At 40.3% G+C, this 22414-nt stretch overlaps 1 protein-coding gene across 1 annotated transcript in view; it reads right to left on the reverse strand.

The window, feature by feature from the left end:
• MYO10 (myosin X) overlaps window positions 1-22414 on the reverse strand; it is a 157159-nt gene that overhangs the window by 77136 nt on the left and 57609 nt on the right. Inside the window, exons 3-5 of the mRNA XM_087930719.1 lie at window positions 19908-20066; window positions 13979-14166; window positions 2628-2762 (exon numbers count right to left, since the gene is read on the reverse strand). Coding sequence (XP_087786845.1) covers window positions 2628-2762; window positions 13979-14166; window positions 19908-20066 — 482 coding nt within the window. The remainder of the gene's footprint in view (window positions 1-2627; window positions 2763-13978; window positions 14167-19907; window positions 20067-22414) is intronic.

The raw sequence follows: 22414 nt of genomic DNA on the forward strand, positions 1-22414 counted from the left end.
ATGCTCTGTCTTACATATTGGCAAAAAAAATCAGAAAATAAAATACAGGCTGAATAGTCAAGACCTTGTTGATGATCCAAACTCTGTCAAGGACTTTGGAGTACTCATCTCTAATGATCTAAGTGCTAGAGCCCACTGTAACTACATAGCCAAAAAGGCATTAAGAGTTGTTAACCTAATCTTACGAAGCTTTTTCTCTGGTAATATTACACTACTAACTAGAGCATACAAAACATTTGCTAGACCAATACTCAAATACAGCTCATCAGTCTGGAACCCACATTATGTATCTGATATTAACACAGTTGAGAAAGTCCAGAAATATTTTACAAGAAGAGTTCTCCACTGCTCTACTCGTTGCAGAATACCTTATGCCACTAGACTTGAAATTCTAGACCCAGAAAACCTAGAACTACGCCGTCTTTGGTCTGATATTAGTATATAAAATCATACATTGCAATGTCCTACCTGTCAATGAATACTTCAGCTTCAATCATAACAATACAAGAGCAAACAATAGATACAAACTCAAGGTTAATCGCACCAAGCTTGATTGCAGGAAATACGGCTTCAGCAACAGAGTGGTCAATGTCTGGAATACTCTTCCTGATTCTGTGGTTTTTTTCCCCAAACCCCAAAAACTTTAACCTTAGACTTTCTACTATTGACCTCACCCCTTTCCTAAGAGATATGTAGGGGACATGCATAAGCGCACCAATGTGCCTACCGTCCGTGTCCTATTCTTTCTTTTATTTTTCTTATATGTATCTATAACTATGTTTTTACTTATACCTATTATCTTGTAAGCAATTGACAAACCAAATAAAATAAAAAAATAAAAAATTCAACAATAGATTGACAACTGGGAATTAATAGGGCAAGCCAATTCAAGCTTGAGTGGAAAGGGTATCTTTTCTTGCCTTGCTAAATTGCATGAAACATAGTTTGATCAATGATAGCTGGCTGCTGCCATGAAATCACCTTACTGAATACTTTATGATATACCACATCAATCTTTGAAAGATATATTTTCAAGGAAACAGAAAAATACATAAAGTATTATGTCAACATGTAGCTTTTACCTAAGTTAAAAATACTTGTACTGAGAAAATAAACTTTAAAGAGCACACACAAATTCTAATTTAATAAATTATCAACAACTCTTTTGTTGTTGTTGTGAAGTTGTGTCCGACCCATCGTGACACCATGGATAATGTTCCTCCAGGCCTTCCTGTCCTTTACCATCCTTCGGAGTCCATTTAAGCTCATGCCTACTGCTTCAGTGACTCCATCCAACCATCTCCTTCTCTATCATCCCCTTCTTCTTTTACCCTCAATCTTCCCCAGCATTAGGCTCTTCTCCACTGAGTCCTTCCTTCTCATTAGGTGGCCAAAGTATTTGAGTTTCATCTTCAGGTTCTGGCCTTCTAAAAAGCAGTCAGGGTTGATCTCCTCAAGGATTGACCAGTTTGATTGCCTTGCAGACCAAGGAATGTGCAGGACTCTTCTCCAGCACCATCATTCAAAGACCTCAATTCTTTGGCGCTCAGCCTTTCTTATGGTCCAACTTTCACAGCCATACATTGCAAATGGGAAAACAATAGCCTTGACTATGCGCACTTTTGTAGCAGGGTGTTGTCTCTGCTTTTTAGTATGCTGTCTAGATTTGTCATAGCTTTCCTCCCAAGTAGCAAGAATCTTTTAATTTCTTGGCTGCAGTCCCCATCTGCAATGATCTTGAAGCCCAGGAAAATAAAATCTATCACTACCGCCATTTCTTCCCCATCTATTTTCTAGGAATTGAGAAGGCCAGTTGCCATGATCTTAGTTTTCTTAATGTTGAGTTTCAAGCCAACTTTTGCACTCTCCTTCTTCCATCAAGAGGCTCTTTAATTCCTCTTCACTTTCTGCCATTAGAGTGGCATCATCTGCATATCTGAGGTATTAATATTTCTCTCGGCAATCTTAATTCCAACTTTTGATTCATCTAGCCTTGCCTTTCTCATGATGTGCTCTGCATATAAGTTAAATAGGCAGGGTGACAGTATACAGCCTTGCCTGATTCCTTCCCCAATTTTGAATCAATCAGTGGTTCCGGGTCTGATACTTCCATCTCTTTAAGAACTTGTCACAATTTGGTGTGATCCACACAATCAAAGGCTTTAGCATAGTCAATGAAGCAGAAGTAGATGTTCTTCTGGAATTCCCTAGCTTTCTCTATGATCCAGCCTATCAACAACTCTACCAACTATATATAAAAATCTAAGAGAGGCTCAGTTAATGTCCTTGTTTGCCCACTGCTTAGGAAATCCCCTTATAGTAGGGGTGTCAAACTAGTGTTGTCATGGTGGTATCACATGATGTATCACAACTTCCCCCCCCCCTTTGTTAAACTGGGTGTGGGCATGGCCAGCGTGTGACGCGTCCGGCCCACAGGCCACAAGTTTGACAGCCCTGCCTTATAGGATATTATATGGAGTTAGATGATATAAGTTTAACTACTCATCCCTGATACTACTAAGAGTTTTGTATTCTATCAGCAAGCAGGCAAGCTTATTGTGAAATAACTTCCTTCCATAAGTCTTGTTTGTTGTTTTCCTTATGAAAATGCCACAGCACATATATACCTGCTCTCCAAAATTGCTTGTTCAACACTAGCTATTTTCTCCATACAAGAGAGTTCCAGAGAATGTTGGCTTACGGCAGACAAAAACTTGAGAATCAACTTAGTGCTCTCTGTTTTACCGGCACCACTTTCACCACTGGAAGACAAAAAAGAAAACAAGCTACAGTTAGTCAGACCAAATACCTTGTGAAAAGATGGACATTTGATGGATGTAGATGAGTATTTTCGTACGGAAAAGGCTTTCGACCTGGGAGCAGTGAACATCTGTGCCATTTCTACAAGCTTTTATATAGTTTTTACACTGTTTATGCTAAGAAAATGTGTTTACAGTAAGTCAAGGACAATCTGCATTGTAAGTTCACATCTGGTTTTAACAACTGCCCTTATCCTAAACAATGGTCCTTAAACCAGAGGTCTCCAAACTTGGCAACTTTAAGACTTATGCACTTCAACTCCCAGAATTTTCCAGCCAGCATAGCATAGAAGTCCACAAGTCTTAAAGTTGCCAAGTTTGGGGACCCCTGTCCTGAACTATCAATGAGAGATGCATGGCACCACAAAAGGAAACAAGGAAAACAATGTACACCAGCAAATATTCCTAAGATAAGCAACCAGATCATGCACCCTACTGGTACTACTGCTGGCTGCAGATGCAAGGGAGCAATGGTATATCACATCCTAATGCTGATATGTTGTTCTCGTCACCCTTTGGCTAAGTTATTATATACCGTGTTTCTCCAACAATACGGCCTCCACCAATAGGAAGGCCCAGTATGATTTCTAGGCATGAGATGAAATTAAGTCCCGCCCCCAAAATTTAGGCCTATTTAAACCATGCATTTCCCTGCCATTTCTCACATCATTCATTAGAACTACACAAGGTGAAGAGAAATGGGGGGGAAGGGCGGGAGGGGAAGAAAACTTGCCTTTAGCAGTGCCCTGCAGGTAGCCTAGGCTAAATACCCCGATAACTGATAGAAGCTCCCTGAAGGCAGAGTCCCCAGCTGCTTCAGGGCGAGGCGAGGCTGCCCGTGTCCCCTCACCTTTAGGCAGTCCATTTGGGTGATGAAAGCTCCCCAAGTGCAGTCACCAGCCACTTCAATTGGCCGGTAGAAGCGGCCTTGGAGCGAGGGGAGTGTGTGTATGTGCGCTCACCCCGAGGCCGCTTCTACCGGCCGATCGAAGTGGCTGGTGACTGCACTTGGGGAGTTTCCATCGCCCGAAAGACACTGCCTAAAGGCGAGGGGACATGGGCAGCCTCGCCTTGCCCTGAAGCAGCTGGGAACTTTGCCTTTAGGGAGCTTTTGTCGGCTGATAGAAGCGACCTCGCTGCGAGGGGAGTGTGTGTGTGTGCACTCATCCCGAGGCCGCTTCTACCGGCTGATCAAAGTGGCTGGTGACTGCACTTGGGGAGCTTCCATCGCCTGAAAGAGACTACCTAATGGTGAGGGGACACAGGCAGCCACACCACGCCCCGAAGCAGCTGGGGACTCTGCCTTCGGGGAGCTTTCATTGGCCAATAGAAGCGGCCTCACGGTGAGGTACGTGCATATGGGCCGCTCTAGGTGGGGGAGGAAATTAAGTCACCCCCGAAAAGACAGCCTAGCCGTTTTTTCAGGGGTCAAAAAAAAAAATAAGGCCCGGCCTTACTTTGTGAGAAACACGGCATTGTTGTACTCACCATGGGAACCTTTAACTCCAATATTTTGAAAACCTGATTTCTAAATAGCAACGTGCTTCACAACCAACAGAAAAAAGCAGTGTGTTTCAAATAAACTTCACACATAAATCCTTGGGCTTGACTTTTCTGTAAGGTTCTAATAATCAGCGAAGTCATCATATTAACATTTTTATTTTGATATGGCATACTAAATCTTCCCATGAACAGTTGATTCTTGTCCGAAATGAAGTTTTCCTTATGCTTTTGTTGGAAAACAGGAGTGTTAGAAAGTTTTCAAAGCATAGCTAGAGGCAAAAAAATCAAATAACAGAAATATGCTATACTTTGGGTATGATCACTTCACCGGTAAGTTATTTCTTCCTGCTACAACATTCCCCTAAATCTTAGCTGTTTCGGAATTTTAAAAAAATCTGAATTATTTTACTTATATCACCTGCCTTGTTCGTTAACAGCAATCATTATGAGCAACTGCAAGGGGCACTGACTATGTACAAGGATAAGGCAAAACCTGTATCAAATATGGCACCAGGCTAATAGGAATATCAGTTACCGACACCGTCACACATATATACAAACACTCCTTGCATTTTATCCCTTCCAGAATGTCACCTTCTCTCCTTCCTCCCAATGAGTTAAGTGAAGCATGAAGCATATCAAATATCAATCACCTTTATGTTGTAAATATATCAGTTGTGTATGAGGAGAGAGGGTGATGTAAAGGCAATGGTAGTGGCCTAAATCCTGAGGAAACCTAGTTTTATATGTCTTTTATATGTGTTTTTGAAAGTCAATGAAAATAACACCTTTTGCTGAAGTTATTAAAGAGTGCAGAGAAACTTTCCCATTTACACCATATGTTCTGATGAAAAATCCCAAAGAAGGAAATAGCTATTACATTTTTATGGCATTTCAGTTGGTCCTCATAAAGATATTGCCCAACTGTATATATTGTTTCAGTAACACAATAGATACCACACAGCAATAAATCCTAGGACTACACTCCTCATACTTTAGTTGAATAAAATTCAATTAAAAACAATCCAATAACTCATTATAATTATATAGTCATTAGAGCATGGTCTAATTTCAGTATGATCTGCAATAAAATGATAAATTACAAGCAGGTCCACTAGAGGGGGTTTGCTGTCTTTAATGAGCAATGCACCAAATACATAGCTATGATTTCTATAACCCACACAAACAAAATAATTATACTAACATACTGTATAACTATAATCAACCAACCAACCAAATAATTTATTGTAACTGCAACTCTGGAGAACAAGTATAGTACAACAACCAATAATATCATGGTATAGAATAAATGATATTAAACAGAAACTCCTCATTTGTAGCTATAAAATAGCCAGTGTGCTATGCAACTCTGATCAGGATCAGATATTGTATTTCTGTTTGGAAACAAGTCCTGCAAAATTTGAACATCAACATTTTCAAATCACTGTTTTATTATCTCTTTCATTTTTAAATAGCCTAGAAAAGTCATAGCCCCTAGAACAAATTTCTGCCCAAAAGCCTTTTATCCACTAATTTGCAAGCCATACGAAGCTTTTTTTTGTTCCTAAGCTTTCAAAATCTTTTGTAAAATGGGTTCAAAACATTGTAGACAATTGAGGTAGTGATTCTTTCTAGCTATAGCAGAAATTGGCTCAGTCAGAAATGGAGTCAATCAATAACACTGGCAATACCAGTTCAGATGTGTGACAGCTAAGAATGCAGTACATACTCAATCACCTTTATTGTTTGCCCTGAACCTAAAGAAAACAATCATGATATACAGTCCCTACTGAATGTGGAATAAAAAAAATCACTAATAAGACAACATGGTAGGTTTTATTAGCTGGTGCCAAAAATTGGGCTACTGTTGAAAAGATTTTCTGCTCTCCCTGGAAAGATGCATTTGACAGTTTCAACACACCCAACTTTCTCTGGCAACAATATCAGTCTTCTGCTTTTGCCTATACTCTGCAGCAACCTGCCTACATTTAAATCAGTCATTAAAAAATAAAAACCATAACAATTAGCATTTAATCTCTAACTATCATCAACAGATAGGTGCCTTTTCATCCCAATTCACAGCAGTTTTTGAAAAATCAATCTTTATAAAGAACAGGCCGAGCTGCTAATAATGATGAGAGGTACAGTTGAATATATATGATAGGGATGGTAAAATTAAGATAAAAAAACTAGAAAGTTTCTAGTAATAGCTCAAGTTGCTTTAAAAGCTTTTACAGTTTGGGACTACATTATCTAAAGGGAACAAGTCTTCTTAGGGTTTTGTACCTGTACCTGTATTTGGATAGTAAGATGAATGATATTTAAATGTGATAGACAGAAGACAGGTGATATCACTTTGGGTTATCTTGCTCAGTGTCTACTCAGGAGGTGGCCTTTCTCATGAAAATCTCCCAGCTTTAGAATTGCCTCCCCACCCCACCCCCTCAGGGCAACTGAATTGCCTTTTCAGAACCAGTTGAGATTCTTTTCATCCCCACAGGCATTTGAATATGCTTATTATAAGCTGCCCTGGAAAAACAGTAAAAAGTAGTATAGTATTTTAAACGTACAAACACTTAAACATATCCAATTTAACTCATTTGAAACATTAATACGAATAATGATACAAATGAGATCCTGGAGCTATCATTGCCTCCCAAGTAATCCTATCAAAGAAGATACGGTATGTTAAGACTTTGAGGCAAGGACTCTACAGAAGAAGGATTTCAAAAACCACGATGGGTACAACCACACTATCAAAGCCCCAATCTTTTATATATAGGTTCATGTGGCATTCACATACAGAGAAAGGGCATTGGTCCTTACCTGACATGCCTGTTCTCCTTGAGCTGCAAAGAGAATCCAGTAGTGGGAGGTGCTTCAGTCTCTGCTTATCCAGGCTGGGCTTAATTTGAGGAACACTCCTCCTCCTCCATGGGACTCCTCCCCAGAGTTTCCCAGTTTTGGCGAAGATGAGAGAAACAAACACCCTCACCCTTAATACTGTACCCTTAATACTGTAAAAATTCAGTGGCCGAAACAGGATCCCACCAGACGGAAGAGGGTGGGGCTGGATGCTCTTTGAAGCTCAAGGAGAACGGGCGTGTCAGGTAAGTACCAACGCCCTTTCTCCCACGAGCTGCTCAGAGCATCCAGTAGTGGGACATACCAAAGCTTGGCCTGTCCTACGGGAGGGACTCCGTCTGGCCTGGAATCCCCTCCTGGTCCCTGTGGACCCATTGCAGAACTCTCCTGCCAAAGGAGGCTTCAGCAGATAAAAACACATCTATTTTGTAATGCCTAATGAATGGCAATGGAGAGGCCCAGGTTGCGGCATGACAGATGCCAGTGATTGGTGCCTGCGTGGCCCATGCTGCCGATGTTGCGGCGCTCCTTGTTGAATGAGCTGTTATGCCCCTGGGCACCTGAAGTCTGATACGTTTTCGCTATTGCAGCCTGTAGCCAACAGCCTATTGTGGAGGATGAGACCTTGCATCCCTGATTGTTGGGCTGAAAAGACACAAATAAAGCCTCCGTTTTTCTAAAAGAGGCTGTGCGGTGAATATATATTCGTAACGCTCACCTCACGTCCAGCTGATGCCATTGTTGTCCTAGCCCTTGGGATGGCCAGGGACAAAAATTAGGAATCAGTTCTTGTGCCCTGTGAAAGGCTGAATTAACTTTGGGTATGAACGTAGGATCGGGACAAAGGACAACCCTGTCGGAATGGAAGACGCAAAGATCTTGTCTTATCGACAAGGCTGCCAGTTCCGAAATACGATGAGTGGAAGTGATCGCTACAAGGAAAAACTACTTCATAAGTCAGAAATTGGAGACTTGATGATTGCAAAGGCTCGAAAGGTCACTTAGTAAGTGCAAGAAGGACATTGTTAAGGTCCCAAGTGGGATAATGGTGAATCGTTGGTGGGCGTAAGTTTGTGGCTCCTTGAAGGAAACACTGTATGCGTGGATGATGGGAAAGAGATAGGAGACCTTCATAAGTGACGACTGACGACAAGCTCGCCACTTGTCTTTTCAACCTATTAGGTGATAATCCCCTGTCAAGCCCCTCTTGTAAGAACTCTAGGATCTGAGCCACAGATGGACAAATGGGATCAATTTGAGACTTGGTACACCATTTACAGAAACTGGACCACATGGCATTGTAGATGCGAGTTGAGGGGCATCTGGCAGATTAGATGGTGGCGATAACTCTGTTGGAAAACTTTTTGCTCTTCAGACGACTCTGCTCAACCTCCAGATGGTCAGGTGCAACCATTGAGGGTCTGGATGTTGAAGGGGACCTTGGGTTAACAAGACCCTGTCTGGGCCAGTAGGGAGCTACCAGAAGCAGTTCCGCCCTCTCGACGAGCAGTTTCTGGATGACCTTGGGGATCAGTGGAAGTGACGGAAATGCATACAGAAGCCCCAGGGCCAACGGCAATAGAGCGAATTGAAATTCGCCGCTTCGTGTGAGGGGTATCTGGAAAGAAATCTTGGGAGCTGAGCGTTGAGGGGGGAAGCGAACAGGTCTACTACTGGCTGCCCAAATGTCCTGGCCGCCTTTTGAAAGAGGGTCGGATGGAGGCGCCACTCTGATGGATCTATCATGGCCCTGCTTAGCCAATCTGCCTGTGTATTCGAAAGTCCTGAAATGTGTTCTGCTCTGATGGAAATCAGGTTGTTCTCTGCCCAATAACACAAACACTCCGCTTCTCTCATGAGGTGTTTCGACTGAGTTCCCCCCTGTTTGTTTATGTGAGCTTTCATGGTTACGTTGTCAGTCAATATTAATATGTGTTGGTTGCGTACCTGTGGAAGGAAGTTGCGGAGAGCCAGATGTACTGCTCGAAGCTCCAGCCAGTTTATGCTGCGCGATCGTTCTATGGAGGACCAGCGGCTTTGGGCTGTGAGCAATTGAAAGTGAGCTCCCCAACCAATCAGGCTGGCATCGGTGGTGATGTTAAATCTGTGGGGCTTTTTGAATAGGCAACCTTTGTTTATGGCTGGTCTGGTCCACCAGAGGAGAGATATGAGGACCTGTGATGGAACTTTGACCTTGTATTTGGAGTTGCTTCGGTCTGATCGCTGGTACGGGAGCAGGAACCACTGGAGGGATCTAGTGTGGAGCCGGGCCCAAGAAATAATAGATATACATGAGATCATCTTGCCTAACAATTTTGATAGATCAGCTGGGGACACCCTCCTATGAACCCTGACCTCCTTAACTAATTGATGAATGCTGTTTTGTCTATCTGGTGACAGGAAAACTTTGCCTTCCACTGTATCTATGACTGCCCCCAGATGGATTAATCGAGTCAAAGGTCTTAAATGATTCTTTTTCCAATTTATTGAGAACCCATGTTGTTGTAGGGAGTGTAATGTGGTCTGAGTATCTATGACTGATTGATGAACAGAAGATGACAAAATTAAGATACCATCGAGGTAACACTGCAGTCCTATGGGGACACCCCAGAGATGAGCAGCAAGGGCTACGAGAACCTTTGTGAAGGTCCTGGGGGCAGAGGCTAGTCCGAAGGGAAGAGCCACATATTCAAAATGGAGATTATTATAACAGAATCATAAAAATTTATAGTGTGAAGGCCAAATTGGAATATGTACGTACGCCTCCATCAGAACTATAGATGTAAGGACGTCGCCTTTTCTGATACCAAGTAAGATAGATTGTAGGGTGTGCATTTTAAATTTGCAACATACTAAAAATTGATTAAGGCGTTTCAAATCCAAGATTGCTCTCCACCCCCCCTGAACTTTTGGGAACAATGAAAAGATGTGAATAGAAAACTTGCCCTCGTTGGTCGGTAGCTACTGGTTGGATGGCTCGTATGTCCAGTAGGTGCTGAATAGCTGTTTCCATAAGATTTCGTTTAACCAGATCTCTGGAAAGAAGGCACGACATAAAGAAGTTTGGGGGGGCGGACTGAAACTCCAGTGCGAGGCCGAATCTGATCGTGTCTCTGACCCAGGAATCAGACGTTGAGGAGTCCCATTGGTCCCCAAATAATTTAAGGTGGCCACCAATGTGAGCCGGGTCCATGGGGTTATCTTGGACGCCAGAAAAATCTATTTTCTGCTCCTCGGAAGGATTTCTTGGGTTGGCCACCCCTTCTGTTCCTATCCCCAAAGTCTGACCTCTCTGGCTGTTGCCCTGGTCGGAAAGGTGGGGGTCTCTGGTATTTGGTTGGGAACGGTCCCTGATAAAAGGGCTGAAAGGATCCCCTCCAAAAGGAGTGAGGGTTTCTAGGGTCTGACTTCCAAAAAAGGGAGGGTAAAATTTTCTTTTTGTTTCGAGTCTCAATGAGTAGCCGATTGAGGGAAGGGCCAAACAGTCTGTCTCCCACTAGAGGAGGTGAAGCGAACTTGCATTTATGTTTAATATCCGCTTGCCAATTCTTTAACCATAGCAAGCGTCGTGCTGTGACATGTGAAGTGATGGCTCTGGCTGAAAACTTAACTGCATGAAAGGTTGTGTCAGCTGAGAATTCGGTGGCTGTTATAAGCTTTGCAATGTCTTGATGTGCTCTAGTGTTGGAATTGGGGACATGCTCCCGTAATAGCCGGAGACATCTAAGGGAAGAATGGGTAAAGAAGGAAGCGGCCATGGCCGCTCTGATGGCCCACGCATCAGACTGATGGGCCCTGCGTAGGCCTAGCTCGGCCTGTTTGTCCTCCGGCTTTAATGCCTCCAGCGCCTCACTGGGAATGGAGGACGAGGATGCTAATCTCACAATGGGTTCATTTACCTCAGGAGTATTCAACAATTTTAAAAAATCTGGGGCCAAATTAAAGAATTTCCTGTCGTAACCAGTGGGGGCCGGGTGCTGCAGAAGCCCACTGTTTCTGTACCAGGTCTGCAAACATGTGAGGGACTGGAGTCACATCTGCCTCAACTACAGGTTGGGTGAAAATGAGATCCTCTGGTCCCTCGTCTGAGTTGGAGTGGCTTGTCCAGTCGCGCAGTATTTTTGGCCTTGAACAATAGAGATTTGATAAGTTGTGGCCGGAACAACCCTGTAAATACAGGTTGGTTGGGAACGAGGCCCTCATCTCAGAAATCCCCCTTTCTAAGGGGGTCTGCTTCCGACATGGCCGGGTCAGTATCATGCATTGATTCTGATTCACTCTGGTCCATGTGCTCAATGTGTTCCACCTCTTCCGCCTCGTCCTCCTGCTCCTCATCCTGCGGCTCCTGTAGGAGCATATCCCCTTGACACTGTACCTGGGTATAGTGTAGCTCTGACCTGGCCAATGACCGAACTGATTGCAAATCATACTCAGCGGGTACGGGATGATCCCTGGTCAGAACTGCATGTTGCAGGCCTGCTGCGATTCCCTGACACATAGCCATCTCCATCCAGGTCTTCATTCTCACATCGTCTGGAAGAGATTGTTCCTATCAAAGACCGGCAGCCGTTGGTGTGAATGTCGCTTCGGGTATTCTTTGCATGGTTGGTGATTGAGCTGACTGGGCTTGTTGACTCAGGGGAGCCATGCTGCACCTGGATGAGAGGGAGAGATCTAGGGGGTAGGAGGGAGGAAAGAGGAGGACAGCTCTGGACTGTGGGGTGAGAAGGCTTGAGAGGTCCTGTGTGCCTCCCTTGTGCACTTATCTATTTGTTTTTCCAGTGCCTTGTGGCACCTGTTGGCATCCTTTTCTGATGCCTTAGAAGTCCCTTTTTTTTGCTTAGGATTGTGTTGAGATTTGGACTTGCCCCTTGAAGTTGAGGAGTGTGAACCACTACCCCCTGCCATTCTGATTGTGGAAGGACCAGTACGCTCGTTATTTAATGCTATATTGTGTAGGCGGTTGGCACACCCAGGGACCTGGCCAAGAATGGACAGGGTGTCCTGAAATGAAATCCCCCATTTTTTGTTTTAAATATGAATATCTGCTTCAAAATTGAGTTGTATGTCAACAAATAATTTATTATTGTTATGAAATTGCCAGTATTATTATATTGGTATGATTAATATTATCAGAGCGTATGGGTATGCAAATATATATCAAATTTGGATGTCCCAATCAGCCAAATTGAGAACGCCTAGCAGGCCAAATAATCACTCACAGGCCTTCAACAGCTTCCCTGCACAGGCGGACGCTGGCCTAGGTGCTCATTGTTGTGCCGCTGGATAGGGAGAACTCTGAGGGTTGAGCCAACAACATAAATTAACAAAAGCCTCGAATATGTTGGAAACAAGGTTGTAATGATTCCTCGGGGTATTTTGTGTAGAAAACCCCTTCAATCCGGAATAAGGATTACCTCACACAGTCTACTGAATTAGCACTCAACGCGGCCACGCGGTCCCTTTACAATAAAAAAAAAAGGCGACCAGACGTTATCTGTGGCGCACCCGCCAGCAGCAATCTCCCGCCGAGAAAAAGAGATAAGCTCCAACAGCCTTCCCTTGGGGCTAAACCAGCATGGTGGGATGAAATAACGAGGCAATTATACCTCCACCCCTAAACAGCATTCTTCGGGGAAAAAAGAAACTGCGATACGACTCAGGAGAGAGCGAGAGCAAAAAAGCCTCGCCGTTTAAATGATAAAGAGGCTCAGCGATCGTAATGGCAAGGGTAGGGCTAGCAGTTGGGGGACGAAATGAAATCAAAGCCTCCATGCGCTTAGGAGCGCAAGGAGCACTTCATGATAATGCGATCCCCAACAGCCAGATGGCAAGGGCAACGTTGGTAAGAAAGGAACAATTGACTATCTGCAAACCTTAAAGAGAATTCTCCTGTTTCAGCCAAGGATTAACAAGAAGCACTGCCTACGAAGCTGAGCCAAACTGGGGAACACTGGGGAGGAGTCCCATGGAGGAGAAGGAGCGTTCTGCAAATTAAGACCTGCTGGAGACCCAGAACACTGAAATAATTATTGAGACTGTAATTGATTAATCTTCTTTTAGATGAGACCCCTTCAAAACATGGAGTCCAAGGCAACTGTCCCTATCAACTGCTCTCCCAAAGCCCTATCCATGACATGCTACTAGTATGAGTGATAGTAAATAAAGATCTGTCATGTGTCCTAGCACATGTAGGGAACTGAAGTGCAACATTTCATTAATACAATAACTGAAATGTCATACTTCAGAAAACCACTGAACATTAGGATCTAGTGACATACTATTTTATCCTCATTGAATAAAAGTGTAGGTTAGGTTAAACAATAGAGAAAATAAATAAGCAAGCTGAATTAAGGAGATTAAACCAACCAGTACATTCAAGAATTTTCCTTATTACTGCTGCTGTTATTTATGAGGTTTTTTAAAGGTCTTTCTTTGATCAATGTACTTATTCATGAATAGTGTTGACAAATTAATCTTCTGCACAGCATGACATGACTCAATAAGAAAATCAAAGTGTTCAAAGTGAAATGAAGTCTAAGTTAATTGACCCAAATAAACTATATAAAACTAGAAACATAGTTTTTATTGAATGACCACATGACATATATTAAATATGAAGATGTTTGTCTTCAAGAAGAGATTGGGATCCTGTAATGAAGCTATACCTTCACGTATTTCATTTTCAATGAGATCTTATAGAAAAGAACTAAGCATATTCAACAATGCAGAATTCCATATATAATCACAATTCAGCAACAAAAGCTGGAGTAATTCATTATTCAAAATACCTGATGAGAACACACTGGTTGTCATGACGTTTCCATAGGCAGCGATAGCATTCATTAGCAATAGCAAAAATATGAGGTGAAATCTCTCCCAGGTGATGACGGCTGTAGTGTTCTATTGTGCTCTGATCATAAAGACCTGCGATAGTCTTATAGGGGTTAACTGAGGCAACAATGGAACCAATGTAAGTCTGAAAGAAAAAAAAATGAGGGATATTTTGGTGACTTGACAAGGCCTAGCATATACAAGCAGAGTAAATCCCCAACTCTGAAGGGGGGAAATCCCCAAAGGCTGATGATAATTTGATTTCATCAACTGAAAAAGACAAACAATTAACATTGTTTGGTAAAAGCAATTCTATGTAGAACTTTTCACTAAATATGGCTCACTCTTAAGTTAAATATGGTAAAATGGCAGCCTAGGATTATAAAATGCAGTAGAAGATGTGAGGCACAATCCAGAACTTATTCTGAGATGTTTTCCAGCAGAAGCCTAAGGGCTGGGAAAGGCAAGATGTGGGCACTGGTAGGCCTGTGAACATCTTCATTGATTCTTGTCAGGCTCCCTGTCCAAAAATTGTTTTTTTTTAAAACTTAAATATTTAAATTAAAAATAAATGGGAAAATGTCAGCATCTAGATACAGGCAGTCCTTGTTATCTGTGGTCCAATTATCTGTTGTCTTGTGTATCTGTGGGAGGAAAATGCCCACCAAATCCTGATACCATAATAAGTGATTTCATGCATCTAAAGTTTATTCATTTGCATGAGAGGATAATTGAATGGAAGTCCAAAGAATCAAAATTGTATTGTAATAAATAAAATGTTTAGCTACATGATTTCCATTTAGCTCATTGAATTAAACATTAAGAAATGTATTCAGTTGAACGTTTGCAAATATTAAACCACAAACAGTTTAACTAAATTTTGTTTCTTACAGACCCTTCATGTAACTTTACAGTTACCTCACTTTTCAAATTCTGTAGAACTTATGTTTTAGACAAACTCTCAAAACCTCTTAAATGCCAAACCTATTCAAAAGGTAGCGAGGCTATAACTTTGAATCACTAAAAACTTTATTTTAATATTGGCAAAGATACATATCATCAAAAAACATTTTTCAAAAATACCCAGTGGATGGATATAAAGAAAGGTCCATCCAGTTCAGGATTTTGGCCACAACCCAAAGTACCATTCAACTAATTCAACATACCCAAGTCTAGTTTGTGTTTTTGGAAAAGTATGTGCCTAGACACACACATGCAAACATAGAGAAGCAACATGCCAAATGTGGAATTTCAAAGGCAGTTTATTATATGGTGTTGTTGAAGAGTGTGCTTTTTAATGTAAAAATAAAAGTAGTGGTCAGCCAGATTCCTTTAGGGAACCCACAGAATAGCATAGGAATTCAAAGTAATGTCTTGTTTCTGAGTTTCTGCAATCTGTGTCTGAATACAGAGAACAGAAGGTCCATCTTTAGCAATTTGACCCAATCGTTACTGATAAAACAAATTACATTGTAATCTGAGACACAGTATGTTTGACTTTGTCTCACTCTGTTGCTTTCCATTTTGCAAGCTCATATTTTTTGTGAGCCAAGTAGGTCAGCCCCTGAACACAAGTTAGTACAAAAAAATATGTAAGGCAGCCCAACACTTCATAGGCTGTTTCTTCATTTATATCCTACAGTGAGTCATAATCTATGGTTGCATGCATGCAAAGTATCTTTGATTTACCAACACTCAGTATTCCTTATGCTTAATTTGTTTACCTAATTTGTAAGGGATAGAGTCCAATTCTCTCCCTAAATTATACGTTAAATGTTTGAGGTCAAACATTTTTTCTTAAAAGCAATAGGTTAACATATGATTATACGTTTATAGAAGCTTCTACCTATAGTAGTTACATCATTTGTTATAGAAATCTCCCCAATCATTTAATCATGTGTTGTGATCTCATAACAAGATGCTATGCAAATGGCAGGTGCAACGTATTAAAAATATTCCTCTATAAACAAATTAAATTAATACTGTTCAAGAAAAAAAATCTCCTTTCACAGGAAACACAGAATGGATTTCAAGAAAGTGTCTTTATAATTTATTTGAACATTTTGGTGAAATGCAGCACACACACCTGCAAATATATGACAGTCAACTAAATAGCAAATATTGTTGTATTCTCAATTTCAAGAGATAGGGCACTGTTGCACAATACGGCCTACCAGGATTCCCAACCCTTGCACCTTCAGAACTGGTCCGAAGAAGCAATGTGTGTGTGTGTGCACACACAGCTGCACTTGTGCATGCACTGGGCAAGTGCAAATAGAGATGCTACAAGTGTACATGCTCACCCACCGCTTGCACAGAACCATCCCTACTGGTCCACAAAGCTGGAAAGTTTGGAGAAAGCTGAGCTAGACTCATCTTACTTATTTTCTGCTCTGCATGTATTTTATTAAGTTATTTCCATTTTTTGTTTGTGATACTTTCAGATCTAAAAACTGAGAAATGAAAGAATGGGCACCTCTTGCAGCCAGAGAATGTGTTTTTATGGCAAAAACTAAAACGAAACATACATGCACGCACACAGAGGCACACATACAGACACAAGATTTTAAATGAAGTCATGGGAAATAAGGATACAGGTCATATATTTAAACCCCTTGATCATTTATATCTGCAAAATTATCTTGATCTAAAGAAAAAGCAGAGACAACCAGGAGAAAAACACATAGTGGTTTCTAATGAGTATAGACTAAAATCGCTATATATGCCTGGTGGTTTCTCATTCCTTGGAAGATCAGAATATCTGAGAGATGACTAGCCTCTACTTTTGTCATAGGTAAATCACCCATCATCCACATTTAATTATGGCTTCCAAAATATTAAATGGATTTAAGCTCACTTGTAAATCAGAATTAGTATGCCAAAACCAGTATCTAGAATATGGATACTTCTAAAACAAAATTTAGCAGATTAAGATAACAAAGGTCGGAATGTCTACAATGCTTTTTTTGCATTTGGCTAGAAGCCAAAAGAGAATAAAACAATTCATTCTTTAATTTATCATTAATATATAGTCATTAGATCCCTGAAAGATCTCTCTTGAGAATAAAACTAGATTGAAAAGCATTCCATAATTAGATGGATCAAGTGTTATTAGAAGAGTGTATTGAACCAAAACAAAGATATAAAGCAAATGGAGATCTAGTTAAAGTTGATGATAACTGTTCTATATATTATTCTAAACATGCTATACTAAAACAAGTTTCATTAGTTCTGGGATATAAAACAAATCATCCAAATACAGTACTACCTAGAATGTTTAAATAAAATTAGTGCAATGGACAAAACAGCCATAAAAAGTAGGAATGTATAGAGAAATAAAATGGGCATTGTTTACCATTTGTTCTTCCTTTGATCTAGGTCACTTTCTTTTTTTCTATCTCTTCTTCTCTTAACTATCCCTTTACTATCACACTTAGGCCTTGATATCTCTTAAAATCTTTTCTTAGGTTCTCTGCCTATTTCCTGAGTTTTCCTTCAGGAATATCCACTAGACAAAACAAATAGTATATAGGAAAAATCTCGTTCAAAATGCAAACTGTGGCAGCATTTGGTCTGTTATCTGCTTATAATCATACTTTAAATGCTCAACTCTATTTTTCTTTTAGGCATTGAGAACTACAGGTGAAACTCAAAAAATTAGAATATCATGCAAAAGTTTGGTAACATCCAACTTCTTTTGCAATTACCTTTTGAGGCTTTCCCTCCTTATGGAGGGTGTCAATGATGGTTTTCTGTACAACTGTCAGGTCAGCAGTCTTTCCCATCATTGTGCTTCCCACTGAACCAGACTGAGAGACCATTTAAAGGCTCAGGAACCCTTTGCAGGTGTTATGGCTTCATTAGCTGATTAGAGTGGGACACTTTGAGCCTAGAATATTGAACCTTTTCACAATATGCTAATTTTCTGAGATTGTGGATTTGGGGTTTTCATGAGCTGTAAGCCATGATCATCTCAATTATGACAAATCACGGCTTGAACTATCTTGCTTTGCATGTAATGAGTCTATCTCATATATTAGTTTCACCTTTTAAGTTGTATTACTGAAATATATGAACTTTTGCATGATATTCTAATTTTTCGAGTTTCACCTGTAGGCACACATTAAAAACAAAGCTATCTTAAAATTATTACCTCTAAAAAGAAATCAATTATCACAAATAGGAGGGAACTCTTTCATCACATTAGTAATGAGATAAAATTCCTCATTGATAAAACTGTTCCATGTGGTAAAACCTTCATTAACCTCTTAGTTATGCCTAAAATAATATATGTGCTAAAAGGCAATGCTTTTGGCTTGAATCACAGAGGTTCATTTCCAAAATTTATTAATCATTTTTATTTTTAGCTCTAGCATAAACTTGTTTCAATCACTTTCTTTCATGCTGTTTTGACCTCATTTCAGCTTGTATTTATCCAAACCAGCTGACAGTCTGCAATCTGTGGGAAACAAATACATTCTGAGCCAATTCTTAACACCATAATTAGACTACCCTTGCCTTTTAACTATATCGTATATGTACTTATGTGGTTTTAAGTTCTCTTTCCCCAAAAATTTTCTGTGTAAAGTGCAACTATCTCATGAAAGAGTAACTTCTACAGTACTTTTCAGACACACTGTCTTTGATAAAGCAAGCCACGTAACCACCATACTGCTAGCACATCTAATTTTGGAACCAGGCTTTTGAATGTCAAAAAAATTACAGTCTTTACCTTATGATGTAGACAACTTTCTTTACTTTAGATGAAGTATCTCAAATAACAGTCTTAGCAATTTATATTTGGGGGCAATATGCTGACTCTGTAAACTGCTTAGGGAGGGCTATAAAGCACTATAAAGCAGTATATATGTCTAAGTGCTATTGTTATTTCAGAGTAGCATCCAAATATTGTCTATGGAAATCTAATATTTTCAAGACTAGGAATTACCGTATTTTTCGTACTATAAGACACATCCGACCATAAGACGCACCTAGGTTTAGAAGAGGAAAACAGGGGGGGAATCAGGCAAAGCCTGAGAAGACCAGAGATAGGTGTCCTCTCATGTGCCAGCTCTGCCTATTGACTCCTGCTCTGCGGAAAAGAGACAGAAGAGGTGGGCAATGACAAAGACAGAAGAGGCGGGATTCAGCACTGTAAAAGGACCCTGCTGTTCTGGCCCAGCTGCTATTTACCAAAGGACCAGCACTGATGCACAGACATTTCCACCCACTTTTTAGAGGAGGAGTGCATCTTATAAAGCAAAAAATACAGTACATATCAGAATAGCATCCAAATATTGTTTATGGAAATCTAACCATCAAATAACAAGAACAGTACTGATCTAGTATCTGAACATAGGATGCATTCTACCATCATGTACAAATGGGCTTGAAAGAAATACCTTGAATGAGGAGAAGTGCTATTCAAAATTAATGGAATTTTAGTTGAATTATCTGAGAATTATAGTCATATCTTTGAATAAAGAATTATACTCCATCTTCTTGAAGTGGGGATATCAGGGTAGAGGCTAACCAAACAAAAAAACAAAAAACACCTGTTGCTTTTCACCGACATAACAATCCTAGTTTTTAGCATTAATATGAACTGATTTGTAAGCATATTACTAAAAAAAATAAAAATAAACAATTTCACCATTCTAGACTGAGAAATAAGGCTAGACAAAATGTCTCCATCTGAATAGCCTAAAATGGCTGTTCATCTATTGGGGTAAGCAACAGTATTAAGGAATCATTTCTACCAAATTGCCATATACCTTACACCATATTTACATCATATACCCTAGAAAGGAAATTTTCTTAGTGCTAGATTAACATGATCTTTCATGAAAAATATTAATGTCTTATTCTGCTCTTCTAAGCACTTACATAGATTTTGTCTTGTTGATATCGCTGGAATAAATTATACATGATTGCACCCTCATGGAGATCTATCAGCGCTGCCATATCTTCCAGACCATCTGTGCTTGTAGGCAGCATAGGTGTAACTTTTTGGTGTGTAAGTGATCTCTGTTTGTATGTATATACCTGGAAAAAAAATAACAACAGGTCATTAAACAGCAACATTAACATTAAACATTAAACAACAAAAATATCAAAAAATACAAATAAAAAATAACAACAGGTCTTTAAAAATGGACAATTTTAAAAATATGAATTCTGTTTTTGCTTTTGAAAAATACACACGTCTTGTAGGCGCTCATTAAAATATAAAATGCATCAATTGCCAGCTTCTTAATTTTACAGGGATATTACCCAGCAAATTAATGCAAACTAAAATCACCCTATCTATATATAACTTAATCCTGTATCTACTGCGAAATAAAAACATACATTTGAAAATGAAAAAAAAAAACCATCAACATGCCCATAATTGTGATTCTAATTTAACTCTACTTTTCTTAGTTAAGGATGAAATAAATTTATTTAAAAAGAAAGCAAAGCATTTGTACTCAGAAATGTTCCGGGGGGGAATCAGTATTTTATCCTGAGAATTATCAGGTTGAAAAATTCTTTACACTAGAGAACCCAGTTCTTCAAAACTTTATGTGAGTTCACTCAGGGTTTTACAGTTTTTTTCAGTCATGAAATCTATTAGTTAAAAAAAACCCCTGGAAATCCTAATCAAAAAGTACATATTTATTGTTCAATTTTGAGGCTATCTAACTCCTCAATGACTTTAGATGGCTTACAAATAAAATAAGAAAAAAAAAACTAAAAAAGACACAGCTGACCAGAAGGCTAACTCAAAAACAAAAACAAAAAGCAGCAAAAACAAACCACAATCTTCTTATCGCAATGCTTGGGGAAACAACCAGGTGTTTAATAATTTTGGGAAAGTCATTAAGGATGAGAACATTATGGATCTCTGTGGGAATGTCATTCCAGACAGCAGGGGCTCAGGCTGCCATATGCTTCTGGGATCCTGCAATATTAGTGTCTAAGTTAGGGGTGGGTAACTATGTCCCCTTTATGACCTGTGGACATCAACTCCCAGAATTATTGAGCCAGCATCAGAGAGTTAAAGTCCACAGGTCATGAAGGGGACATAGTTTCCCACCCTGATCTAAGGTCTCCATTGCTCATTCTGTAGCCAAAGCCTCAGTTGGACTGCCCATGTTGACCTAATGGGACAGGTAAAAATGGAAAAGCCCAAGTTCCCCCAACTTCTTTTACTTGTCCTTCAACTCCAGTGTTTGCTGGTTGATTATTTCAGTTTCTACAGCCTCCCATCTCAAATAGATGATTTTCTGCAGCCCACAATTTAAAAAACAGTATAACTTAAAAAACAGTATAAAAACATCAAAACAACAGAGCAATTTAAGAACAATAAAAATAACTCAAAAAACATACTACATATTCATGGCTGAGGCAGTCCAGCATCCATCAATATAGCCATAGCACAAGCAGTAGCATGCTCCCAGATCCCTGTGCCTGTTGCAAAATGACATTTTTAGGGCCATACGGAAAGCTAGAAGGGTTGGGAGTCAATTTAACGTGCAAGAGGTGATGCTTGAAAAGGCAAGGACGATGACAGAAAAGGCTCTCTTCTTGGGGGCCTAATAGAATCCAAGCATGCCCCTCCTGCCAGACCTGATGGGACAAGAATTTGTGATTGAACCGAGGTGGTCCCTGAGAAGAAGAGTCTGTTCAGCTCTCGGCTTTGGAAATACAATCCTTTTACATCTTTTAAAATCTTTCCATGTCTGTGATTTAAGTGTGAGCTCTCATTATCAGCCTTACAAAGCAGATGTTGCAACTGCCAGAGCTCAAAGGCAGAATCACATCTCACGTATTCACAGCTGAGTGTTTCATTTCTTTGAATACTGATAAAAACCTTCTGAGAACCAGCTTAAGAGTAACGTGGATTGCATTCAGAAGGCTTTACTATAAGCAGGGATGGGATCCGACCAGTATAACTACCGGTTCTGTCACTCTGCATCGCATGCGCAAGTCACGCGAGTGCTATTTACGACCTGCTGAGCTGCCTGGACAGCTGAGCAGTGCTGCGTGCAAGTGTGCAGCGGTTGGAAAAGCCCTTTTCCCCTGCTTTTTCAACTACAGCTGTGTCCCACAAAGCAGCTGCGGTTGAAAAAGCAGGAAATAAAAGTCAGGTAAGAGCCCGGGCGGGCGGGTAGGCCAAAATAGCAGCAGACATAGAAGACACAGAAGTGGACAGAACCGGTAGAATCCCACCCCTGACTATAAGTAAAGAGATTCAGAGTAAATATTCAGAGAATCAAGCATTCTTATCCAAAATCACACTCATGGCTGTCAATCAAGAATCTGCAATTAATTTGCATGCTTTTGGTGTGTAAGTGTTAGTTTGATTAGATGAATCCAAGTCCTAAAATTAGGGGAGTGGGATTTTAAAA

Source organism: Pseudonaja textilis, chromosome 3, assembly GCF_049901715.1.
Source record: "Pseudonaja textilis isolate UNSWEBS1 chromosome 3, rPseTex1.2, whole genome shotgun sequence".
In the NCBI taxonomy this organism is placed as follows: domain Eukaryota; kingdom Metazoa; phylum Chordata; class Lepidosauria; order Squamata; family Elapidae; genus Pseudonaja; species Pseudonaja textilis.